The sequence below is a fragment of the Armigeres subalbatus genome, chromosome 2, assembly GCF_024139115.2.
Source record: "Armigeres subalbatus isolate Guangzhou_Male chromosome 2, GZ_Asu_2, whole genome shotgun sequence".
Classification (NCBI taxonomy): Eukaryota; Metazoa; Arthropoda; class Insecta; order Diptera; family Culicidae; genus Armigeres; species Armigeres subalbatus.
The window spans coordinates 134,013,159-134,035,976 of record NC_085140.1 but is presented as its reverse complement, the minus strand read 5'-3'; the positions used below and the strand labels follow the sequence as shown (position 1 = coordinate 134,035,976).

The following is a 22,818-nucleotide window of genomic DNA, read 5'->3' as shown; positions in this document are numbered from 1 at the left end:
CATCCAAGAAAAATTGATTCCTTGATTATTTTTCAAAGTGGGGAAAAAATTGCTGAACTTCTGGATTACAGATCAATTTTTGTCCGATGTAGTCAGTTTAAAACGAACAATCCGCGTAAAAACCGTGAAAATTCCGAAAATTACGAAAAAACAACCGTAATTTCCAAATTCCGTAAAACAAACCGGCGTAAATCACAAAATTAGCGTAAAAAACGCGTAATAAGCGACCCCAGTGTACAGTTTTTGTTTTTTTTTGCAGATTTCTTCACATCTCACCAAAAACAAACTATACAGTTTTAAAAAAAAAACAAGACCATTTTCAGTTCTTTCATATATATAGGATAAGACGGTATAATGCGCCCCACCTGGACAAAACGCCCCATTTTGATTTCTAGAAAACTATAATTACGTAAGAGCCAAAATCAGTTGGTATCTATACATATTTGTAAAACTATCGTACTATGTGTATATGGAAGTATTTTTGTATTACATAATGAAAATAATAGCAAAATACAAAAAGTTACAGTTTTGATGTAATTTTCAATGTTTGTTTGCTTAACATTATGGAGCGAGGCTAGCATGCTGTCCGCAAAACTTGCACTGGAGCACTCAGTTGGGCAACAAAATAACTTTTCTCAGTGGTTAATATGATATAAAATTACTTCCATCTTCAAATGCGGCAGTTGCTTCCAAATTGCTTGGAAATTATTGTAATGTAATTCAAAGCTGCTTGAATGGACTTATGTTGGTTTTTTAATGTCAAGCACTTAAGGATTTGCAACCTTTTTATTATGGGATAGATAAAATACTAATAAAGGGCTATGAAACGTATTTGGTTAAGGTGGGGCACCTTTTGAAATCAATTTTTTCACGACTTTTCAAAAGAGCTTTATTACGTGTTCTCTATAATATTTTTATATGACTACTCACGGGCAATGCATTTGCGACTTCCTGGACTACCGAATAACACAAACTTTGCATAACTTGCGTTGAAAAGTAAAAAATTATCAAGGAGTTGCCTTAGGGGGCATATTATACCGTCTTACACTACAACAAGCAGATCCTAAGACGAATTGAACATAAAAAATGTAAATTGGTTAATTCCATCTGTATCAATCATTAATACATAATTTCCCAGTTTCCTTTTTTGATATCGATTTAGCAGCGACCACATATCCTTAGTAGTAAGAGCTTTACTCACTGTTGTGATAAAATGATCGCCGTGAACTTACCTGCAAAAAGATACAAAGAAAAGGGTCATTAGAATTTTATATAATCCTTGCACTATCTGTTTCAAAGTGATGTTTATGATGTTTATATTGTAATTTAACTCAATGCAGAAAAAACAATCGACATAATTCTATTTTATTAGTGAAATGCCAATCTTTATCGGTGTGGGATGTAGCTCATCATATTTTTGTGTCAGTTCATAAAGGTTGTTTAACTCTATTTAACTTCAATGTTTTTTCCTTCCGTTCGTTCGTTCGTTCGTTCTCCACGAAAGACTCTGTTTGCTTCAACCCGTAAACCACTTTCCACCAGGAAGAACTACGGAAATGACTATGAAACTGCCTGTAAGCAAACAAAAAAAAAATCGTTTACAAAGTGAAGCTAAAGTCATTAAAGCTTTTTTACGTTCACTGTATAAATTTGCATTAAGAATTCAAGCTCGTTGTCTCCGTGGGAAAATCAAGGGGAAAATGCGGAGCACAAGTATTATCGACGAGGAATTTTATAAGTGGGCATCTATTCTCTCATGCTATGTACAGAAGAATAATTATTGGAGCTTTCAAAGTGGAGCATGCAAGATATTCCGACGGTAACTAGTATGAAGAACGTCATTCTACCTACATACGAAAAAGTAGTTCTCAACTTTAAATTACTAGGTAGGTACCTAATGTGCGCAATTGACCTTCTTCATCAAAACTTTATCTCTTATCAGCAGAACTTGACTTCTTTAAAGATAGCATATTTTTAAAATTCAAACAAATAAAATAAAAAGGGGCTGCTATGTTAACCAACCTGAATTATTGGACTGATGTTGGGTCAAAACATCGAGTTAATATCAGGAATCAGGGCAACACTTTGCCAAGTATTTGTTTATTTAAAAAAATAGTTAGCGTCGTATAAAATAATGGGTTATTTGGGAAAGTTGGCTTTGAATCAATGAAACAATCATTTGTGCCAATAAAAATGATTGACTGTAAAGGAATAGAAACTAATAAAATATAAATTATTCAGAATCTTAGATTTTATACGGGTAAAATAGAAAAAAGGGGATTTAGCCACCGGAGTGTAGAATTACATTAGTTACGGAGTGCACTACGTCATAATAGGTCATAATCAACAGTGAATCGTCTGCAACAGGTTGATAAACAGTCGCTTTTTTGTGACGTCAGCGAGAGCACGTTCCAGCTGTTCATCCACCGGCTGATACAAGAGGCACAGTTATTATTGTTATTGTACAAAGTAGTACCGGCATACCGGATTCTAGTCTTATTGTTTGGCACGTCACTGCGCAGTCACGGGGGCGCCTACGATATGTAGAACTAAATTGATGCGGAGAAAGAGATACCGGCCGCCTGGGTTATAAAATTCTCCATACGTAGCTCCAATAGCGCTAGACTTTACTGCGACGCGTCTCGTCGTTAATTGCCAGTTAACACGAAGCGTGCGCCTAGCCCGCCTTCGGAGAAATAATTGTAATTTGATGTTCAGGCAAGCAAAGTGCTCAATTTAAGACCTCATCCGACAAGCGCGTTTCCATTAAATGCAAACAAACGATCTGTTTTACAAACGCTGCTCGTTAAACGTCGTTTCACGAAACTAACTGACCTACCACAGTCAACAAATCAACGGAATGGATTTCCATTAGTATTTCGCTCCATATATTTGCCCTTCCTGACCCAGAATGAACATCATTGAGTGGAGAGCGGTATAAAGTGTTTTCCGCGCAGAGTTTTCCGACATACGAATACCAAGAATTTTGTTTGTTTCGTTGATTCCCATTATCGAAATGTCAGGTTGTTGGACGGAAAGCAGGGTCGGGTCGCTTGCTAGCCAATAATGTTCTCGATGTAACCGACAGTTTCTTGTCAGACTTCGATCGATCGAAGCTATAGCCATTTTATTTCAAATCACATGCTATGGCAAACTTTACGGCATTCCTAATATTCAATACCCACCACAACACCAAAAAATCTGCATGCTTTCATTGTAATCTGAGTTTTTGATGAAAAAAGAATGCACCGTTACCATACCTTGAGTAATAATTTCGGCGAAAGCTCAGAAGAATGAAATGAAATGCTCAATTCCGTTATAATAATTTGTCGAACAAATCTTCTGCATCTTCTGCCCTTCTGCAAATAGCTCAAAAATATTCTTGCTAGTCAGGGAAAATAATACAATTTACTGAACATACACAAAACTCTTTTTCTGTTAGTAATTGTATCCTATGGAATACTCAATATTTGTAGAACTGATAATTTTTTATTTAAGTTTTTTTGCTTCTTATAAACATGAATCTTCTTCTTTTGGGTTACACTTGTTGAAAAAAACCCTTATACTGGAAGATTTAAGTTGCATCTGGTTGAAACGTGTATATAAATAAACAGTATGCAATCAATCTACTTCATACTTACGATTATAATCCATTTTCATGCAACAAAATCTGCTTCCGGATTTCCAGAACACCCAACAGTGCAAAAGGATAACTACTCCATTCACTCTGTGCTACAATGAGACCCTTCCACCCCGGATCAGCACTTTTCGTTTCCTTCCGGTGCGGTGCAAACAATTGTACGCTGCTGCTGCTGCTAATTTTAACTGATGTTGATGGTGGTTGCTTATGGCTGACGCACTTGAATTTTCACTGTAACACTTCCAGATTTCAGAGGAAGAACAGCTCCCCCTTCACAACTTTGTTAGTTTGGTGAGTGGTTTCGTACTTATGCCACGAAGGATTTTCGGAGAAAGCGCTAAAAGCAGGTTTAGGATTAAACTTCACTCGTTTTGTGCTTGTGGCGGAATTCGACTGCATTTTGGTCTCTTGAGGACGTTGAGAGTTCTTTCGTAATTAGACGAATGCGGCAGAAACAATTTTGACTGAGCATTATATTTATTTCGGCTTTCTCGTACTTAGACTAAGTGTACGATTTCTCGTCGAATTGTTGCGAGCAAATCCGTAGCAAAAAAAAAAGTGTTTAATTACTAATAAAGTAGCAATTTGAAACTTTTTATTTAGAGGTGAGCCAGCCCAGGGCTAAAAACCTCTAAAATAAAGACAAAAAACCCAGATTAATCCACCTAGCGGTGATGATGCCTCGTTCAATGAGACGAATGTATTTTTGCCATAACTTCTGATCCCATTGTCCTAGCTGTCCAATTTTAATAGGAAACGATGGGACAAAATTTCCCGTCGAATAAAACTGCAAACATGCAAACAATATATTTTGACCATAGCTGCTTAGAGCCCATACTCCCAGAGCCCAGATGCAACTTGTTGCGAGTAAATCGGTTGAATACAAGAGCCTGAAAAGTGAGTGAGTTTGGAATTCGAATAATTGACATAAACTATTGAATTTTGGCCACAACTTCTGTGCCGATAGTCCGAGCTGGACAATTTTCAATATAAAGCAGTAGGACAGGATTCCGTGACGAATGCAAATTGTTGCAAGTAAATCAATTCGTCGAACTGAGTCTATACGTATGCTTTGTACACAAGATAGGCAAAAAGTATTTTGGCCATAACTTCTGATCCATTTTCTGATCCGACTAATTTGCAATACGAAACAATGGGACAGGATTCTGCGGCAAATGCAGCTTATTGCGAGCCAATCGGTTATGGCTAAGTGCCTAAAAAATGGGCTAGACTTTTTTTACTCGTTTCTGCATTTAAGAAAAGTATTTTGGCCATAACTTCTGATCCTTTTTCGATCCGACTAATTTTCAATAGGAAAAAATGGGACAGGGTTTTGCGTCAAATGCAACTTGTTGCGAGCAAATCGGTTAAGGGTAAGTGCCTGAAAATGGGCGAGACTTTTTTAATCGTTACTGGTGTAAAAAAAGTATTTTGGCCATAACTTCTGAGCCCATAATCCGATCCGGCCAATTTCCAATAGGAAACAATGGGACAGGATTCTGCATCGAATTCATTTTGTTGCGAACAAATTGAACCAGGATAAATGCCTGAAAATTGGCTAGACTTATCCATTCGTTGTTGTCTAAAAAAAGTATTTTAGCCATAACTTCTGAGCCCATAGTTCGATCCGGTCAATTTCCAATAGGAAACAATGGGACAGGATTCCGCGTCGAATGCATTTTTTTGCGAGCAAATTGAATGAGGGTAAATGCCTGAAAAATGGGCTAGACTTTTCCATTCGTTGTTGTCTAAAAAAATATTTTGATACAGGCCGGACTCGATTATCCGGAGTGCTGAAAAAAAATTTCACTCCGGATAATCGAACCCTCCGGATAATCGAGCCATTTTTTTGTTGTTGATGAAAATTTAACTTTTGCTCAAATAATCTTTATTTTGGTTATAACATCTAATAAAATATCCCGTTGGTCCGTTCATGGATTCTGACTACCGTTAGAGGTCAGCGCCGATCCGAAAATCGTCGGCGGCAACGTTTGTCATAATTTTTATTTCTTCTTTCCAAAAATCATACATGACTGCAATTAAAAAAAAATAAGGCGATCAGAGATAAAAAGTAATTTAAAAAATTCTTTTCCTGAAATCACTGCAGCCTGATGTTGACAATATTTTCCATTTTACATAAACATGTCACGTGTTTGGAAAATAAAATAAAAAAATATATTTTACCTGCTTTGCAAGCAAATTTTTATATGCAGTTTTTGGAATTAAAGTAGTTTCATACACGTGATTTTTTTTAAAGCACGAGAAATGCCAAAGTTCACAGAAACCGATTTTTTCTGAAGCATTTTTCACGTAGTTTTTGGTGTTTGGGTGAAAATGAACTTCAGCATAAATTTTTCTTATTTATTTTCATTATTATTCACATGCAGTGATTCCTGGAAACTTAAAAGACGCGTTTCCGTTGGAATATTTTTAAATATTTTAAATGTTGAAAATCAATCTATAGATATAAGAATTGAAAAGTTATTTAAATGCATTTTAAAAATTATATTAACAAACTATTATACATATAAAAGATACATATTTCTCATAGTAGATAAATTTTTCGTATTTTATTCATTCATTTTGCGAAATATCGAACAAAGAATACGCCGATCATCCATCTTTCTATAGAACACTAAAGCATGTAATAGTCACCGTTTTGATCTCGGAAATCATGCCGAAGCAGAACCGAAAAAGTGCTGTTAGGGTGCATGACTCTTTGAGTGCCCGAGCACCATCCGCACTTACTCGCCTCTCTCGATCTGAACGGGCTTGTTCCTAACAACGCGTGCTGCACGCAAAGAGTTTCGTGCCGCACCACATCCCTGCCCACAGGCATGCATGCTTCGAATCAACAGAATTTCCTTGTGATTTTTTATAAAGTTTCACAAAAACTGTTTCCAACGGAATTTCAACTGGATTTTTTACGGAATTTCTTTAGATTTCTACGTGAAATTCCTTATGTTGTCTATTAGTAATTCTTTGGAAATTCTACGAGAAAATTTTCAAAAGACGGAGGGTTGCTTGGTTGAAATTCATTTCACCGAATACTCCATGGCCGAATAATACGATAAGCCGAAAGCTATCTAGCCGAATTTCATTTGTCCGATACGGTTATTATGTGGAAAATGGTTTGGCGGTAATACCAAACTAGTAATTTGGCCGAAAATGCCGTATTCCCTAACAGGTTGTTTCGTCGAATAGGTTTTGTCATCGAAAATTCCATTTGACCGAAACGGCAGTTTACCAAAAAAGGCAATTTGGCCGAAAATGTTATCCGGCTGATCGGATTATACGGCGAAAAATGTCGACCCGTTCAGCCAAACGCCATTTTCGAGCAAATGAACTGTGGGAGCAAACGTCTTTTTCGTCCAAATTATCAGTTCGGCCGTATGATCTTCACCCGTACATCGGAAATCGTTTTCGACCTTATGTCACCTCGTCCGGCCAAGCAGTATTTTCGGTCAAACGATTTTTTTCGGCAGCTCGGGCTGAATGGCCCTTTTCTACCAAACGACCATCTAGGCATTTTTGGCTAAATGACCTATTCGATTAGACGACTTCAGTCAAATGACCTGTTCGGCCGAACGACATTATCGGCCAAATGATTTTATGCCAGTCTGGTTTCGGATTAATGACATATTCGACCAAATAACAAACGGCCCTTTCCCGTCAAAATATTTGATTTCAACGTTAAATTCTGTGGATTTCAAAAGGAAATCCTTTCAACAGGAAATAATTCTTTGAGATTTCTAAAGGAAATTCTTCATTTTTTATCCGGGAAATTTCTGGAATTTGCATTGTTAGTGGCGTCAGTCGTCTAAGCGTATTTGCAAGCCATGGAGTGTGACTTTGATTCCCGCCCTAGTAAGGAAACATTTCGTGAAGCGGAAAACGCTCCACTTGTTCACTAGGAGCTGTGTGAATGTCCTGTCCGTTGTCTAATGCCAAGTGTTAAGTATTCAGTCTGTGCAAGCTCTGGTCAAAGATGGTGATGGTGTCTTTCTTGCTTTCAAAATCTACAAAAATATATAAAATCGACAAAACCTGTCGGCGGCGACGGCGCACACCTCTAACCATCGTGCGGTCCTCCGGGAAATCTGGATCCCAAAAAATGAAAACTTCTAAATTTTATCGTTAATCACCAAGATTTTTCTGATGCATTTGTTTTTGTTTTATGAGTATGCACTAATGTTGTGTCTCATACATGCTGTAGCCTTCCGAAAATTCCGGAACATCCGTGAAATAAAACAAAAAATAATTAATTTCATTGCACAGCACCATTTGACTGTTGATTCGACATTCTGACAACGGAATTAATTTCACATTCTGTATGGATCACCTTGGCCACCGAATGATTCTTTAGAAAATGAAAATATTCATTTCATAATTAAGGGAAGATCCATTAATTACGTAACGCAAAAAAATGCCATTTTCAATCCTCCTCACCCCTATGTCACACTTTTTGTATGAGGTATCTAAAAAATTTGTGTGGATTGTCACACTTCAGGGAACCCCCCTTCCCTTCTAAGCGTTACGTAATTAATGGATGTTCCCAAAACACAAGGATTTTTTGTTGTTACTATGCGTACACCAGTTCCAGTGTTTGAATCTATACATGGACCACCGTTGGCGAAACAACCATTTTTTCATATAAATATTGCGGCTGTTCACAAATTACGAAACGCTGGAAGGAGAGGTAGCCGGTTAGGCCGTGCGTTACGATTCATACAAACCAATTAAACCTTCCATACAAAAAACGTTACGAGGGGGACGATGGAGGTTCAAAATCGTCCCTTTTTCATGGAAGGGTTATTTTTTTTTGTTGTCAGACCAAGCGTTACGGTCCCTTGGTCTGACTTTCTCCCCCTAAAGCGTTCCGTAATTTGTGAACAGTCCCTTGGGAAAGCGAGAAAGGCACTATCATTACTAGGTGTCTTGCACATATTGTGTACGTTACGGATACACACTGATAATACATATTTCTATTTTTGTAAGACAGGTGAGGCATTCCACGGGGGCATGTCAGTCGATCCTGAGCGACCATTTCGAAAATATTTGAAACTCTGCACAGTTTTTCAATTTTATCTAAATCGTCATTTTTCGATATCAAATCTTCATATTGAGTCACGACTAACTTTTCAAAAGGGTGTATGTGAAAATGGTTCAAAAATATTTAAAAAGCTGCACAGCAAAAACGGAATGTTCGATTGTTATGATTTTTTCAGCAAAGTTAGACAACTAAATGGTGATTCTTAAGAAAATGTGCACAGTAAAAAAAAATTTTTTTTTGCCTTTAAAAATATCATTTTTGTCACAAAAACTCAAATATCTCAAAACCCTATCTTTTTTCGAACGGGAAAACGGTCCATTATATTAGCTATCTACCATAAAAATTTGGTGATGGTAAACTAATAAACAAAAAAGTTATGACATTTCAAACATTTCACAATTTTCACATTTAGTAAAAAAAAAATTTTTTCTGTGTAAGTTATTTCGAGAATTGCAGTTTGATGCAGATTTTATTGTTAAGGGACGTGATTTAAACAAGTTGTTTTCATGATATTTTGATTTAATTATTCATAGCATCTATAAGAAACTTAGACACGATCCAGTGTTGTGATCAAAAGTATTGATAGTGTCATAATTTTCATTGCACGTGACTGGCGAAAAATTCTTTTAATAATGTTGAAACCTGTTGATAATAACGTTGATAGAAACATATCAGAAATGTTATTTTTAAGACAAAAGCTGCAAAATCAAAGATTTATATACACGTGTACGTCTATAGTTTACCTGCAAAAAATATACCTCTTAGGGAATAGACTTTATGATCGGGAGGAAACGGGTATCTTCAACAACAACAAATGCATGATAGGTACATACCATGACAATGCTCACGAAAAAGCAAAAAAATTACTACTACTAAGGTTGTTAAAGATCTTATAGTAATTTTTTTCTTCAGTCAAGCAAATGACACCAAACTAGTCAGTAAAAACTTAAAAGTGATTTTGTTTATTGAAATATTACGAACAACATGAGTAGCCGCTTTCTCAACTGTTGTAGGCCGTTTGATGGAAAAAAGTGTTCAAAAGAGTTACGAAATCTCACCGAAAGCACCATAGATAAACTGAAAGCGACTGGTTATGCTCCAATGTCCACATTGAATACAAATTTACGCATTTGCACGTCCTGCCGTCTAAACGTTGACAAAAGAGCAATCTGTATATCATCGGTTGAGCAGAGCGCAGGAAGTTCGAAAACGACAGCAACTGAGGAATTACCAGAAGTATTAAGTGCTGAGAGCCTTGCCACCGTACCATCAGCGAAATCTGTTTCAACAAATCAATCGGAAGATGAGTGTATCCAAAAGGTCAACATCGAACGCTTTAACGAGGGCATAGCTGGGATAAAAGTGACTCCGATTAAATGGAGTTAGATGGACTACGTTTATTACCCGGAGAAAAAATACCGTGAAATAAACGAAGCTGTACGAAGAAACCTCTTCAAATTAGGACCTGATGATGTGGAAAATACAGACTACGATGAGGTAATTATAAATATGAAGGAAAGGTTCTCGAATGCAGCCACGACAAGGAAAGAAAAATTATTGATTTTGTCGATGCTGCCAAGTTCGTGGTCTATTCAGGATGCCATTGATTGCCAGTAAAAGAGGCAAAACAATTGAAGAATAACTGTCTTTCAACCAAAAATACTAGGTCTAGTACTGCATTAACAGATGAGACAAAAGAAATAGTAGTTCAATATTTTGAAGATGATGAAGTCAGTCGAGCTATGCCTGGTCAAAAAGATTATGTATCAGTAAAAAAAGATGGAAAGCGTCAAGCAATCCAAAAACGATTAATGATGACGACTTTGAAAGAAGCGTACACACGCTTCAAGGAAATTCACGATAATATTAAAATAGGTTTTTCCTCATTTGCAAGCCTTCGGCCAAGGCAATGTAAGCTTCTTTCCAATTCAGGAACACATAATGTGTGTGTGCACAACCCATGAGAATATTAATCTTATTTTACATAGTTTGAAAAGAATCAATTTAACAAAGGATATTAAAATGTTAACTGGTAGTCTTTTGTGTGAAAATACAACATCAAATTGCTATCTACGATCTTGTTCGGATTGTCCAGATTCTTCATCATTGGAAAATACTTTATTCGCTGAGTTTGAAGAAAAATATATTGATCAGTTATCATTTGAGCAATGGGTGACCACGGATAGGTGTGACATAGAAACTATTGTAAAACCTGTAGATGAGTTTGTGTCATATTTTTGCTTGAAATTAGAAAGTTTAATCCCTCACGATTTCATTAAAACAGAACAATCCAGCTTTTTAAAAAATACGAAAAATACATTACAAAATGGTGAATTTTTAGTCATTTGTGATTTTTTTTGAAAATTACAGCTTTGTATTGCAAGATGAAGTGCAGTCCCATCACTGGAACGTACAACAAGCTACAATTCATCCATTCGTTATTTATTTTAATGGAAGTACGCAAATTGAACACTTAAGTTTTATTATAATTTCCGAAGATTTAAGACACGATTCAGTATCCGTAAACTTGTTCATTGAAAAATGATTAACTTTTACGCGTTGATAAGCATAAAGAAGTCAAAAAGATATATTTCATGTCTGATGGAGCAGCGTCGCAGTACAAAAATCGTAAGAATTTTTCGAGCCTATGTCAATTTAAATCAATGTACGGAATTGATGCAGAATGGCATTTTTGCTACATCACATGGCAAAGGTCCTTGTGATGCTATTGGAGGAACAATAAAGCGCATGGCCACAAGAGCAAGTTTAGCCAAAGAACGTGAGAATCCAATTAAAACTGCGAAAGAACTTTTGATTGGGCAAATCGTAGAAAAGAAAAGATTTAACCAAATTATCATTTTGTTTTACTACTACTGAAGAGTACGAAATAAAGGCTTCAGAGCTCAGCGAGCAATTTAATAACGCGAAAACGATCCAAGGAACCCAAAAATTTCACTGTTTCATTCCATTGTCGGAAAATAAAATTAAAGCAAAACTATACTCAAACTGTGCTGATAATAATTCAAAAGCGTTCGATATTTTAAAAATTTGAATAAAAAAAATAAAAATAAGTATTAATAAACTGTTTTCATGATATCATAACCCATACCAAAATTCAAACCAAAAACTCTTAGAGTTTCTATAACAACATTGTGTAACTGCCACATTTAATTTAATACTTAGGATAATATTAATTCATTTTTATTTATTTATACATATAATATTTATACATATAATATACATAATATCGATGAATACATAAATATGGAATATCATACAAACAACTTGTTTAACTCACGCAAGGCCCTTAACAATAAAATCAGCATCAACGATTCTTGAAAAAAAAAATACTCGGAAATTTTTTTTTGTTTACTATATGTGAAAATTGTGAAATGTTTGAAATGTCATAACTTTTTTGTTTATTAGTTTACCATCACCAAATTTTAATGGTAGATAGCTAATATAATGGACCGTTTTCCCTCAAAAAATTACGTTCGAAAAAAGATAGGGTTTTGAGATATTTGAGTTTTTGTGACAAAAATGATATTTTTAAAGGCAAAAAAATTTTTTTTTACTGTGCACATTTTCTTAAGAATCACCATTTAGTTGTCTAACTTTGCTGAAAAAATCATAACAATCGAACATTCCGTTTTTGCTGTGCAGCTTTTAAATATTTTGAACCATTTTCACATACACCCTTTTGAAAAGTTAGTCGTGACTCAATATGAAGATTTGATATCGAAAAATGACGATTTAGATGAAATTGAAAAACTGTGCAAAGTTTCAACTCAATAGAAAATCATGAATTAAAAATTTTCTTAAATTTTGATGCTGTTGCTTGGAATCGCTCAGGTAAAAATATTACTCCGGATAATCGAGCCATTTTCTCCGGATAATCGAGCCTCCGGATAATCGAGTCCGGCCTGTAATAACCTCTGAGCCCATAGTCCGATCCGGCCAATTTCTAATATTCGTATTATAGAAACACAAATTAGAAAATATAGCAACTGTTGGAACATTGCACCAATAATTGGAGTTTTTATGCAAGCGAACACATGGTGGTGGAACGTGCTTAGTTCCTCCACTATTGGGTCTTTTACCCTACCTGGTTTACAGATCGTCTTTGAGTGATAAAACGGTCTACTTTTCCATACCAACGAAATGGTTGCTTTAATGAACATTATGCAACTCAAATGGGTTGCATAAAATCCCTTATAGCACTTATTTGGGTACTATAATGAAAAATCAACATCAGAACAGTAGTTACATGACTACATTTTGCTGAATTATCTCCGGTAAGTGCTCTCTTCGCCCAGTTATAAATAAAATTGTTTGGGGACATGACATCAACATTTTCTAAATGCAAGTTCATCTATCGCATCATGGCTTGTCTAAGCTATGCAATTTGGCACGATAACATGGAATCTGATTGTTCTCTGCAGCAACACAATTTATTGGCAAAAATGATAATGTGGATTGAATAAGACTGTATGGTTTTGTTATAGATTTATCATATTAAAGCCTAAAAATTTGTGCACAGCAAACGATTAGCTGTTTGCAAAATTCTTTGGCAATTACGACATGGTGATCAGAGGATCGATTACATAAAAAAAAGTTGGGAGTGACCAGCTGAACGAAAAAATCCATCAACTGATTGAAATGATTTGGGAGGAAGAAGTTTGATGGCATCATATGTCCTATCTACAAGAAAGGGTACAGACTCGATTGTTCTAATTATCGAGGTATAACACTCCTCAATACCGCCTTCAAGGTAATCTCCCGAATTCTGTTTAGCAGACTGCGTCCGTTTGCAGAGACCTTTGTTCAGTAATTTTATCCAAAGATTTATCATCATTGCGAATAAGTCGCATCAATGGCATACTTCGATGCTTATCAACCAGATTACGTTCACTTTCGGCTAATCCGATAACTTTTTTTACGTCTGCCACCGCACACGCAAATGCGGTTAACATGTCGCTTCAAATAATAAAGAGAAAGGTTCGCCTGTTTTATTTTAACGCTGTTCGTGTCAAGTCGTTTATTTTTTCACTGTCAGTATCCCGTTCCTTCCCGTCATTGACACTGACCGACATCATGCATCAATAATATATAAGGTAGGTATCATATTTGTATTCAGTAGAGTAGCTTGACTTGTGATGTGTACATTTAAACACATTAGACTGACTTGCGAAACTGCATTTCTTGCAGAGCACCTACATATATTAGGGATATTCTTAGACTATTACAGCTTTATACATAGTCCTACAAACTGATAAATTTCGTTGGAAACTATATTTTTTCAGCTTGCATAACAAAATCTAAGCTGTTCGCAAATAAATTACATAATTCACACTCCAAAGATATATTATCAAGGGCGTGTATATCAAGTTTTTTTTAAATTTATAAATAAAGTTCACAAACAAATCACGCTATTTCGGGAATCCCCTTTTAAATTTTTTTTATTAAATAATGAAACATTGATATAAAATTTTCGCAAAGTGTTAATATTTTCTGGGTCGGTATCTCACATTATACGCATGAAAATATGTGAGGCCCTCCTTAGCCGTGCGGTAAGATGCGCGGCTATAAAACGAGACCATGTGACTGGGTTTGATTCCCGGTCCGGTCTAGAAAATTTTTGGGTTGGAAATTGTCTCGACTTTCCTAGGCATAAAAGTATCATCGTGTTAGCCTCATGATATACAAATGCAAAAATGGTAACTTGGCCTTAAAACCTCGCAGTTAATAGCTGTGGAAGTGCTTAATGAACCCTAAGCTGCGAGGCGGCAATGTCCCAGTGGGGGATGTAATGCCAATGAAGAAAAAAAGATATGTTGTTATACGAAGGTAACGGTGGTGAATTCGTCATCATATTTTTTATTGCTATTATGTAATACTAAACCTGTCTACTCTAGCGTAATTGCATCATGCGTCCTGCACTCTCGCAGCTCGCAGGTAAAAGGTAAATACTGTCTCTTTAGCAATTTACCTGCACTGGACGGCGGCTATCGGTTGCTAGCCTAACTCAAGACAATTGCTGACGACATGGATTTGTTGTCAAAACACTGACCTATTCAATTTTTACATTCTACTTCTGCCAATTGATTTGACGAATCATATTCTACCTATGTTAATATTTAGGTGGGTAGAATAACTTTTCCCGTTCAGACCACCCCGACTAGAAGGTCATATCACAATCATATTAACATATGTTATTATAATTAATTGCATATTATTCGGCAACTCGGCCGTACGAAGGAGGTTGGGGGTTCGAGTCCCTCCAAGACACGTTGATTCTTTTTCGCAAATTTCATATCAATTTGTCCATTTCGAATCGTGAGTAGTGTATTAGTGTATATTTGGATGTATTTACTGGGTAGTCAGCCCGATTCTGACTTCTGATCGCTTTTCAATCTTGGACGGGGTGAAACGGGTAACGGAAAACCCCCGCCTGAATGACTTTGTCTCCAGGCCGGATAGCGGAAGAATTTATTTGAGGAAATCTCTTGGAATTAGTTGTGTCCGCTCGGAAACAAGAAGTACGACGGACGTATGCAGGTTAGCCAGTCAGCTTTCTCTTTAAGAAAAGTGACTCTTCCCCTAAGAAGGTCTCAAGCCGGGCAAATGAAACTCGTTGGGCGGTCTCCTACCAGGAGTGGCGCATAAGCCGCCCAATTATTAACCGGAAATGCGACTGGCCGACCCGTTATAAAGACTCCCATCGAAGTCCTTGAAGAAATCCCATCCGAAGTCCTTGAAGAAATCCCATCCGAATCCTTGAAGGATTCCCATCGGAATCCGTGAAGGATTCTCATCGGAATCCGTGAAGGATTTCCATCGGAATCCGTGAAGGATTTTCATCGGAATCCGTGAAGGATTCCCATCGGAATCCGTGGAGGATTCCCATCAGAATCCGTGAAGCATTCTCATCGGAATCCGTGAAGGATTCCCATCGGAATCCTTGAAGGATTCCCATCGGCATCCGTGAAGTATCGGAATCCGTGAAGGATTCCCATCGAAATCCGTTAAGGATTCTCATCGAAATCCGTGAAGGATTCCCATCGGAATCCGTGAAGGATTCCCATCGGAATCCGTGAAGGATTCCCATCGGAATCCGTGAAGGATTCCCATCGGAATCCGTGAAGGATTCCCATCGGAATCCGTGAAGGATTCCCATCGGAATCCGTGAAGGATTCCCATCGGAATCCGTGAAGGATTCCCATCGGAATCCGTGAAGGATTCCCATCGGAATCCGTGAAGGATTCCCATCGGAATCCGTGAAGGCATATGCACAGCCAAGATATTTAACATATGTTATTATGTTATACTAAATTTTTATAGCAAAATTTATTAGAAACATGGTGGAGGATGTTGTTAAAATACCTGAATTTCTATCAAAAATTACTCTACATGAAACAAAAAGCTATCAAATGTGTATACAATTTTAACATAAAAATAACATATTTTGTTAGAAATGTATAACAGAATCAGATACAAAATATATTGTTTGCTGTGCAATTGGAGATTTGTACAGGTCGTGATAGGCCTCCAGATTATAATCATCAATCAGAATTCTTTTTATGTCTGAACAAAAATATTTTTCATGAACATTATAACAAATTTAAAATTATATCCGCGTTGTGATATCTATGGCTGGGAGAATTTGCTGCATCTATTTTAATTGCCTACTGCTGGGCAATACGGAGTTAAGCATTTTTAAAATATTATTATGATAAAATCCTATTACAACATTGGGAAGATAATGGCTACTAACAACAAAATTGTATTAAAATAAGTTATAAATATCACAATATGTTAAAATTATGTTCAGTTTTTGTTATGCTCTTCTAGTCGGGATTTCAATTTGCAATCGTATTCTTAGTGGAAGTAGCACCTAATAGTGGAGGTACATGTTTTTGGTGATTTGAGTTCAAGCAACATAGGAGAGGGATTTCGCGTCAACTCGAACAAATGTTGGTAGCACCCTCTTAGATTTCAATGAAACTTCCTGGACATGTCAACTTTGTTACAAAAAGCCACTTTGCATACTTAGTTTTTCCAAAATTGACCTACATTATCTTTTGAAAAGGGCCAAAGTTTTTTTCACCGATTTTGTTTTTTTCAAATGGATATAATAGTAAAACGCCGCATCCTACAAAAAAGTGTTGTATGGGTGACTATCGCAAAATCAGCCAAGTTTTAAATAAATATATTGGAAAAATTCCAAATTGAGTCATACACTGAAAAAAATCGATTATAAAATTAAAAGTTGATTTGCAAAAAACACCCCTATTGATTTGGACGAAATTTTGTCTCAATATAGGTAAATATGTTTCCTACCAACCGTCCATACATAGCAAGCTGGGCACTTTTTAGGAATAAAAGTTATTCTAACAAAAACTTTTTCTTGATCGAATTGATTTTTTTACAGTGTTTTTTCATCCGAAATTAAACCAGCAACTACATTAGCAACTGAACATAGTATTTAAAAAATCCTCCAAAAATCCTCCAGGAATTCCTCCGGAAGTTCCCCCAGGAATTCCTCCGGGAGTTCCCCCAGGAATTCCTCCGGAAGTTCCTCCAAGAATTCCTCTGGAATTTCCTCCAGGAATTCCTCCGGAAGTTCCTCCAGGAATTCCTCCGGAAGTTCATCCAGGAATTTCTCCGGAAGTTCCTCCTGGAATTCCTCCGGAAGTTCCTCCAGGAAATCCTCCGGAAGTTCCTCCAGGAATTCCACCGGAAGTTCCTCCAGAATTCCTCCAAGATTTCCTCTGGAAGTTCCTCCAGAACTTCCTTCGGAAGTAGACCTGGATTCCTCCTGGAGGAACTTCCGGAGGAATTCCTTGATAATCTTCCAAATGAATTCTTGGAGGAACTTCTGGAGGAATTCCTGGAGCAACTTCCGGAGGAATTCCTGGAGCAACTTCCGGAGAAATTCATGGAGCAACTTCCGGAGGACTTCCTGGAGCAACTTCCGGAAGAATTTCTGGAACAACTTCCGGAAGAATTCCTGGAGGAACTTCCGGACGAATACCTGGAGGAACTTCCGGAGGAATTTCTGGAGGAACTTCCGGAGGAACTTTCGAGAGAATTTTTGAAAGCACTTTCGAAGGCATTTCTCAAGGAACTTCCTACAGAATTCTTGGAGGAATTTGTGGAGGAATTCCTGCTGGAACTTCTGTAGGAATTCCTGGCAGAATTTCCGAAGAAATTCCTGTAGGAACTTTCGAATAAAATTCTGGCGGAATATTTGAAAAAAAAAAATCTTGGATGAATTTACGAGTTTCTGAAGGAACTTCTGAGGGAATTCTTGGAGGAACCTGCGGAGGATTGCTAGGAAGAACTTTTGGAGGAATTTTTAGAGCAGCTTCGGAAGGAACTTCCGAAAGAATTCCTGAAGTAACTTCCGACGGAATCTAGAGAAACTTCCTAAATAATTTCTGGAGGACTCTTATTTGTATTTTTTATCGAAATTATGTACAACATAAAGGATAGCTTCCGGAGGAATTGCTGGAGGATTTCCGGGGGAATTCCTGGAAGAACTTCCTGAGTACTTTTTGGACAAACTATCGAAAAAAAAATTCTGGAGAGATTCCTGGGAGGATTTTTTGAATTTGTTTTTTTAAGGTCACTCCTGACGGAATCCAAGTTTCAAAGTGCTCGCGTTTTCGTGAGCACACCACTCGATACGGAGGCGTCGCACATCTGTCATTTTTGTTGATTTAGCTTTGCTGCGTCGCAGCATGCGTGAAATATTAAAAATGACAGTTGTTCGTTGCGTTGCTTCCGTATCGAGTGATGTGCCCCCGAAAACGCAAGCACTTTGAAACTTGGATTCCGTCAGGAGTGACCTTAATGGTTTAATATAATATTTGTTTAAAGATATAAACCCTTGTCAAATGGAATTCTATATTTTTTAAAGTACACTTGGTTGTTAAATCAGATAAAATACTATAATAAATAGGGCTTCATTGGATTCTGAGATGCAGTGTTGGGAAAAACTCAAAATCTCAAAATTCACGAACGATTCAAATCAAACGTGAGTTGAAACGCACCCAACTCAGCACCTAAAAAATCATGGCTGAATTGAATCATCCATTTGAATCATCGTAGATTTTCTTTTGTTCTTCTTCGTAAAATAACAGTAAATTAACTTTCAACACATAGAACAATGAATACTCTTGCGTGTGTTAACAATAAATTGCCCTCAAATTGATTATAAACACTTTTTAGAGCGAAATGATTTTTTGGGAAATGAGTGAAATGATCCGTTTTAGCATGAAAAACTCGTGATGCATTTATTTTAAAATCGCAAACCAGAGTCTATTATATAGAGTTGCGCAAAGAGTGAAGCCAAATCTACCTATTGAACTGTCAAACCGTCTACCTATCGAGCAAAATAAACAAATCAAGACAAAATTTTCAAAACGACTTATCTGCTTTTGTAAACAAAGATTCAAACGACGATTTGACGAATCTGATAGCTCTCCCACGCAAACCAACACCATCAACAGGTAGCGGAAACATTCAGCTACCTATTGATGGTATTAGTTTGCGTGGGAGAGCTATCATATTCGTCAAATCGTCGTTTGAATCTTTTGTTTACAAAAGCAGACAAGTCGTTTTGAAAATTTTGGCTTGAAATGGTTGTTGGAGAGGCGGAAGTGTTGTTATCGCCTAATGATTATTATGGCGAATTAAAACGCATGAAATGAAATGTATTAGATTTGATCTAGAAACAAATTCAAAACCCTGATTAATCCACCTAGCGGTGATGGTGCCTTTCTCGTGCATTATAAAAAAATAGTATTTTAGCCATTACTCTTGGTCCTATAGTCCGATCTGGCCAATTTTCAATAGGAAACAATGGGACACAATTCTACGTCGAATGCAACTTGTTGCGACGAAATCGGTTGAGGCTAAGTGCCCGAAAAATGAGTGACACTTTTTTACACGATTATTCCGTAAAAAAAGTATTTTGACCATAATTTCCGATCTTATAGTCCGATCTGGCCAATTTTCAATAGGAAACAATGGGACACAATTCTGCGTGGAATACAACTTGTTGCGAGGAAATCGGTTGCGGATAAGTGCCCTAAAAATGAGTGACACTTTTTTACGCGATTATTCCGTAAAAAAAGTATTTTGGCCATTACTTCCGATCCCATAGTCTGATTCGGCCAATTCCCAATACGAAATAATGGGACACGTTTCTACGTCGAATGCAACGTGTTGCGAGTAAATCAGTTGAGGATAAGTTCCCGAAAAATGAGTGAAACTTTTGCAACATTTTGGTACGTGGGTGCGCACAGAAACACACACACACACACACACACACACATACACACAGACATCACCTCAATTCGTTGAGCTGAATCGATCAGTATATAACACTATGAGTCTCCTGGCCTCCCATAAAAAGTTTGTTTTTGGAGCGATTATATAGCCTTTACCGTATACTTAGTATACGAGAAAGGCAAAAAGTATTTTCGCCATAACTTCGAAGCCCATAGTTCGATCGGGTCAATTCTCAATAGGAAACAATAGAACAGGATTTTGCGTCGAATGCAATTTGTTGCGAGCAAATCGGTTGAGGATTTTTTTTTCCATCACGAGTGGTTGACGAAGGCGGTTGTGTGTCGTTGCGCTCCGCAAGTATTTAATTTTATTTTTTTTCTCGTCGTGTAGCCACTCGTATCGCGGCGTCTTAACAATTTTTAAACATTTAAACTTGACGTGATAAATATTTTTTATTTTACATACCCGCGCGTTCTCCTCGCGTTCAACTTTACCCCGCCGTGCTTATCTTTTAAATATTTTGACCTGACCCGCGCGCATTTCGCGTTTAATTGTGCCATGAAGTGTGGAATAAGAAATTGTGCGCAAAGTGACAATCACTTTTTATGGCGCTGTTATGGATCCTGCAAACGCACCTTTCATGCAGCATGCATAGGCGTCCAAAGGAATCACGAAGAAGTGCTACGCACTTTTATGCTGCCTCTCTGTAATGATTGCCAAGAAAAGTTCGCGCAAGAACTTAATCTAAATAAATTATCAATGTCTCTGAAAACATTTCTGAGAACATTGAACACACATTAGTGGCAAATCATAAGGTGCTCACAAATTTTGAGACCTTAAACAACACACACGATGAGGCGATTGCTCACGTCGAAACAATGCTTACCAACATTGAGCGGGGCGTCATCAATGTCACCAACAACAACAGAGCATACGCTACAGAAATTAAAACAAGCTATCAGCATTTTGGACACACCTCCTCCGGACGACCTCATAGTAGAAAAGGCGGTTAAATCAGCTACAGCAGCAGCAGTGGAGGCGATGGAAACAACAACAATTTCAATGGGCCTTATTCCACAACTAATAAATGACCTCAAAAGCGACCTGGTGCCATCTTCCCTAGTCCTCACTGAATCAAAAAAATTGGATGAATTATTGGATGAAGTGAAACATGTTTCTGCTGCTGTTTCCAACTTAAGTAACAGTGCAGAAATAAATTCACCTCCTTTACACAACACTTTGGCAGACGAGCTATATGACGTTTCGACTACTGAGCTGTCTCCACATCAACAAGAACTGCATCAACACCAACAACATCAACAACAAGAACAGCAACAACAATCTTTCCAAGACTCCAATGAACGGCAAAAGGCATCAGAACATCTACAACAACAACAAAATCGACAATCCCAGCAAGACGTGACCAATAATGCAATCATGGACCTGTTTGCTGAGCGTCGAGCCAAATTCTCTAAATTGAGCAACGAAGCTCAATCGAAAAAAGACCTTTCCTCCGCTGGTTGGCGAATGCTGGGAAATAAATGGTATTGGAGGCCAGACTGGTCGACATACGACAAGAAGCTGAATAGGCAAAAGCTCCAAGAAAAAGCAGTTGATAAGGCCAGACAACGAAGGAAACGAAGAAAACAACAATCCGTTCGTATTAGCAACAAACCACCTGCAACTTTCAAAGATCATACTCAAGGACACATGGGTAAAGACAAGGAACTACTTGCTATTGCTAAAGTTAAATTTGCCGGTCCACCCTCTATCACCGACCATCCTATCCCTGGTCTATCGGTCCCAAAACTAATTAATTTTAGAAAGGGTGAAACTATCAACCCATATCGAGCAGAACCACCTATTCAAAAAGAACAACATCAACCAGAAAACTATCAACAGTCACAAAGCCAACAACAACAGCAACAGCCAGCACAACTTTCTTGCAGTAGTGAAAGCCGACTTCAAATGGAAATCGAGCACCCTTCTCTGCTGGACCCAATGCGACCACCTATAGTAAGACTCACAGAGCAATCTGCGTCTTGTGATCGACGTTTTTTAAAAACACGACTACGGGACCCAAATGGACATTGTGCGGATGTTCCTGTCATACTTGCACGACCAGCCACCTACAGTATGCATTCGTGGAACCACCAAAACCAGCGCCACTGCAATGCTAGCATCTGAAGGACTACCAACAGACTTACAACTATTGCGTCAAATTTTCCTGGATGTACACGAGGATCTAGGAATATCTCGCAACGACGCCTTGGCAGACCTTCAATCACACCGTTCGTTCCTTTCCAGTGAACGCACTCAACAACTTCAACGCACTAGGGAGGCCGCATATAAATTCTACAGCCCACCAAATTTTCATCAGCAATGACGCACTCTCCGGAAGTAACATTAACAAGTGAAGATAACACGCTACATGAAACATCAGAAGAGGTAAATATTTCGTCGACCGTCATACTTCCAAAAACTTCTTCGCAGAAACAGAATTCGACTGAAGTTCTAATTTATTGTCAGAATTTCAATCGAATGAAAAGCCCAGCCAAAATGAAGGATATATTTAAAAATTTATTAAGCTCATCCTTTTCGATTATTCTGGCAACTGAAACAAGCTGGGATGAAAGCGTTAGGAGTGAAGAAATTTTGGAAGTAACTTTAATGTATTTAGAGATGACAGGAGTTTTCTAACGTCTCAGAAAAAGTCCGGTGGTGGTGTTCTAATAGCTATTTCAGCAAACTTTAATTCAGAAATCATCACAACAAATAAATTCAATGAATTTGAGCATGTCTGGGTAAAAACCCAAATAGCTGGAGA

General features: G+C 37.4%; 1 protein-coding gene across 10 annotated transcripts in view; it reads right to left on the bottom strand.

The window, feature by feature from the left end:
- LOC134210873 (high affinity cAMP-specific and IBMX-insensitive 3',5'-cyclic phosphodiesterase 8) overlaps window positions 1–22,818 on the bottom strand; it is a 630,844-nt gene that overhangs the window by 322,911 nt on the left and 285,115 nt on the right. The window contains exon 1 of one of the 10 annotated variants that reach the window (XM_062687275.1): window positions 3,642–3,965. The exons of the other annotated variants lie outside the window; for them this stretch is intronic. Within the exon in view, the coding sequence (XP_062543259.1) occupies window positions 3,642–3,660 (19 nt within the window). The 5' untranslated portion in view covers window positions 3,661–3,965. Of the gene's footprint in view, window positions 1–3,641; window positions 3,966–22,818 lie in introns of those variants that run through there. 10 annotated transcript variants of the gene reach the window in all.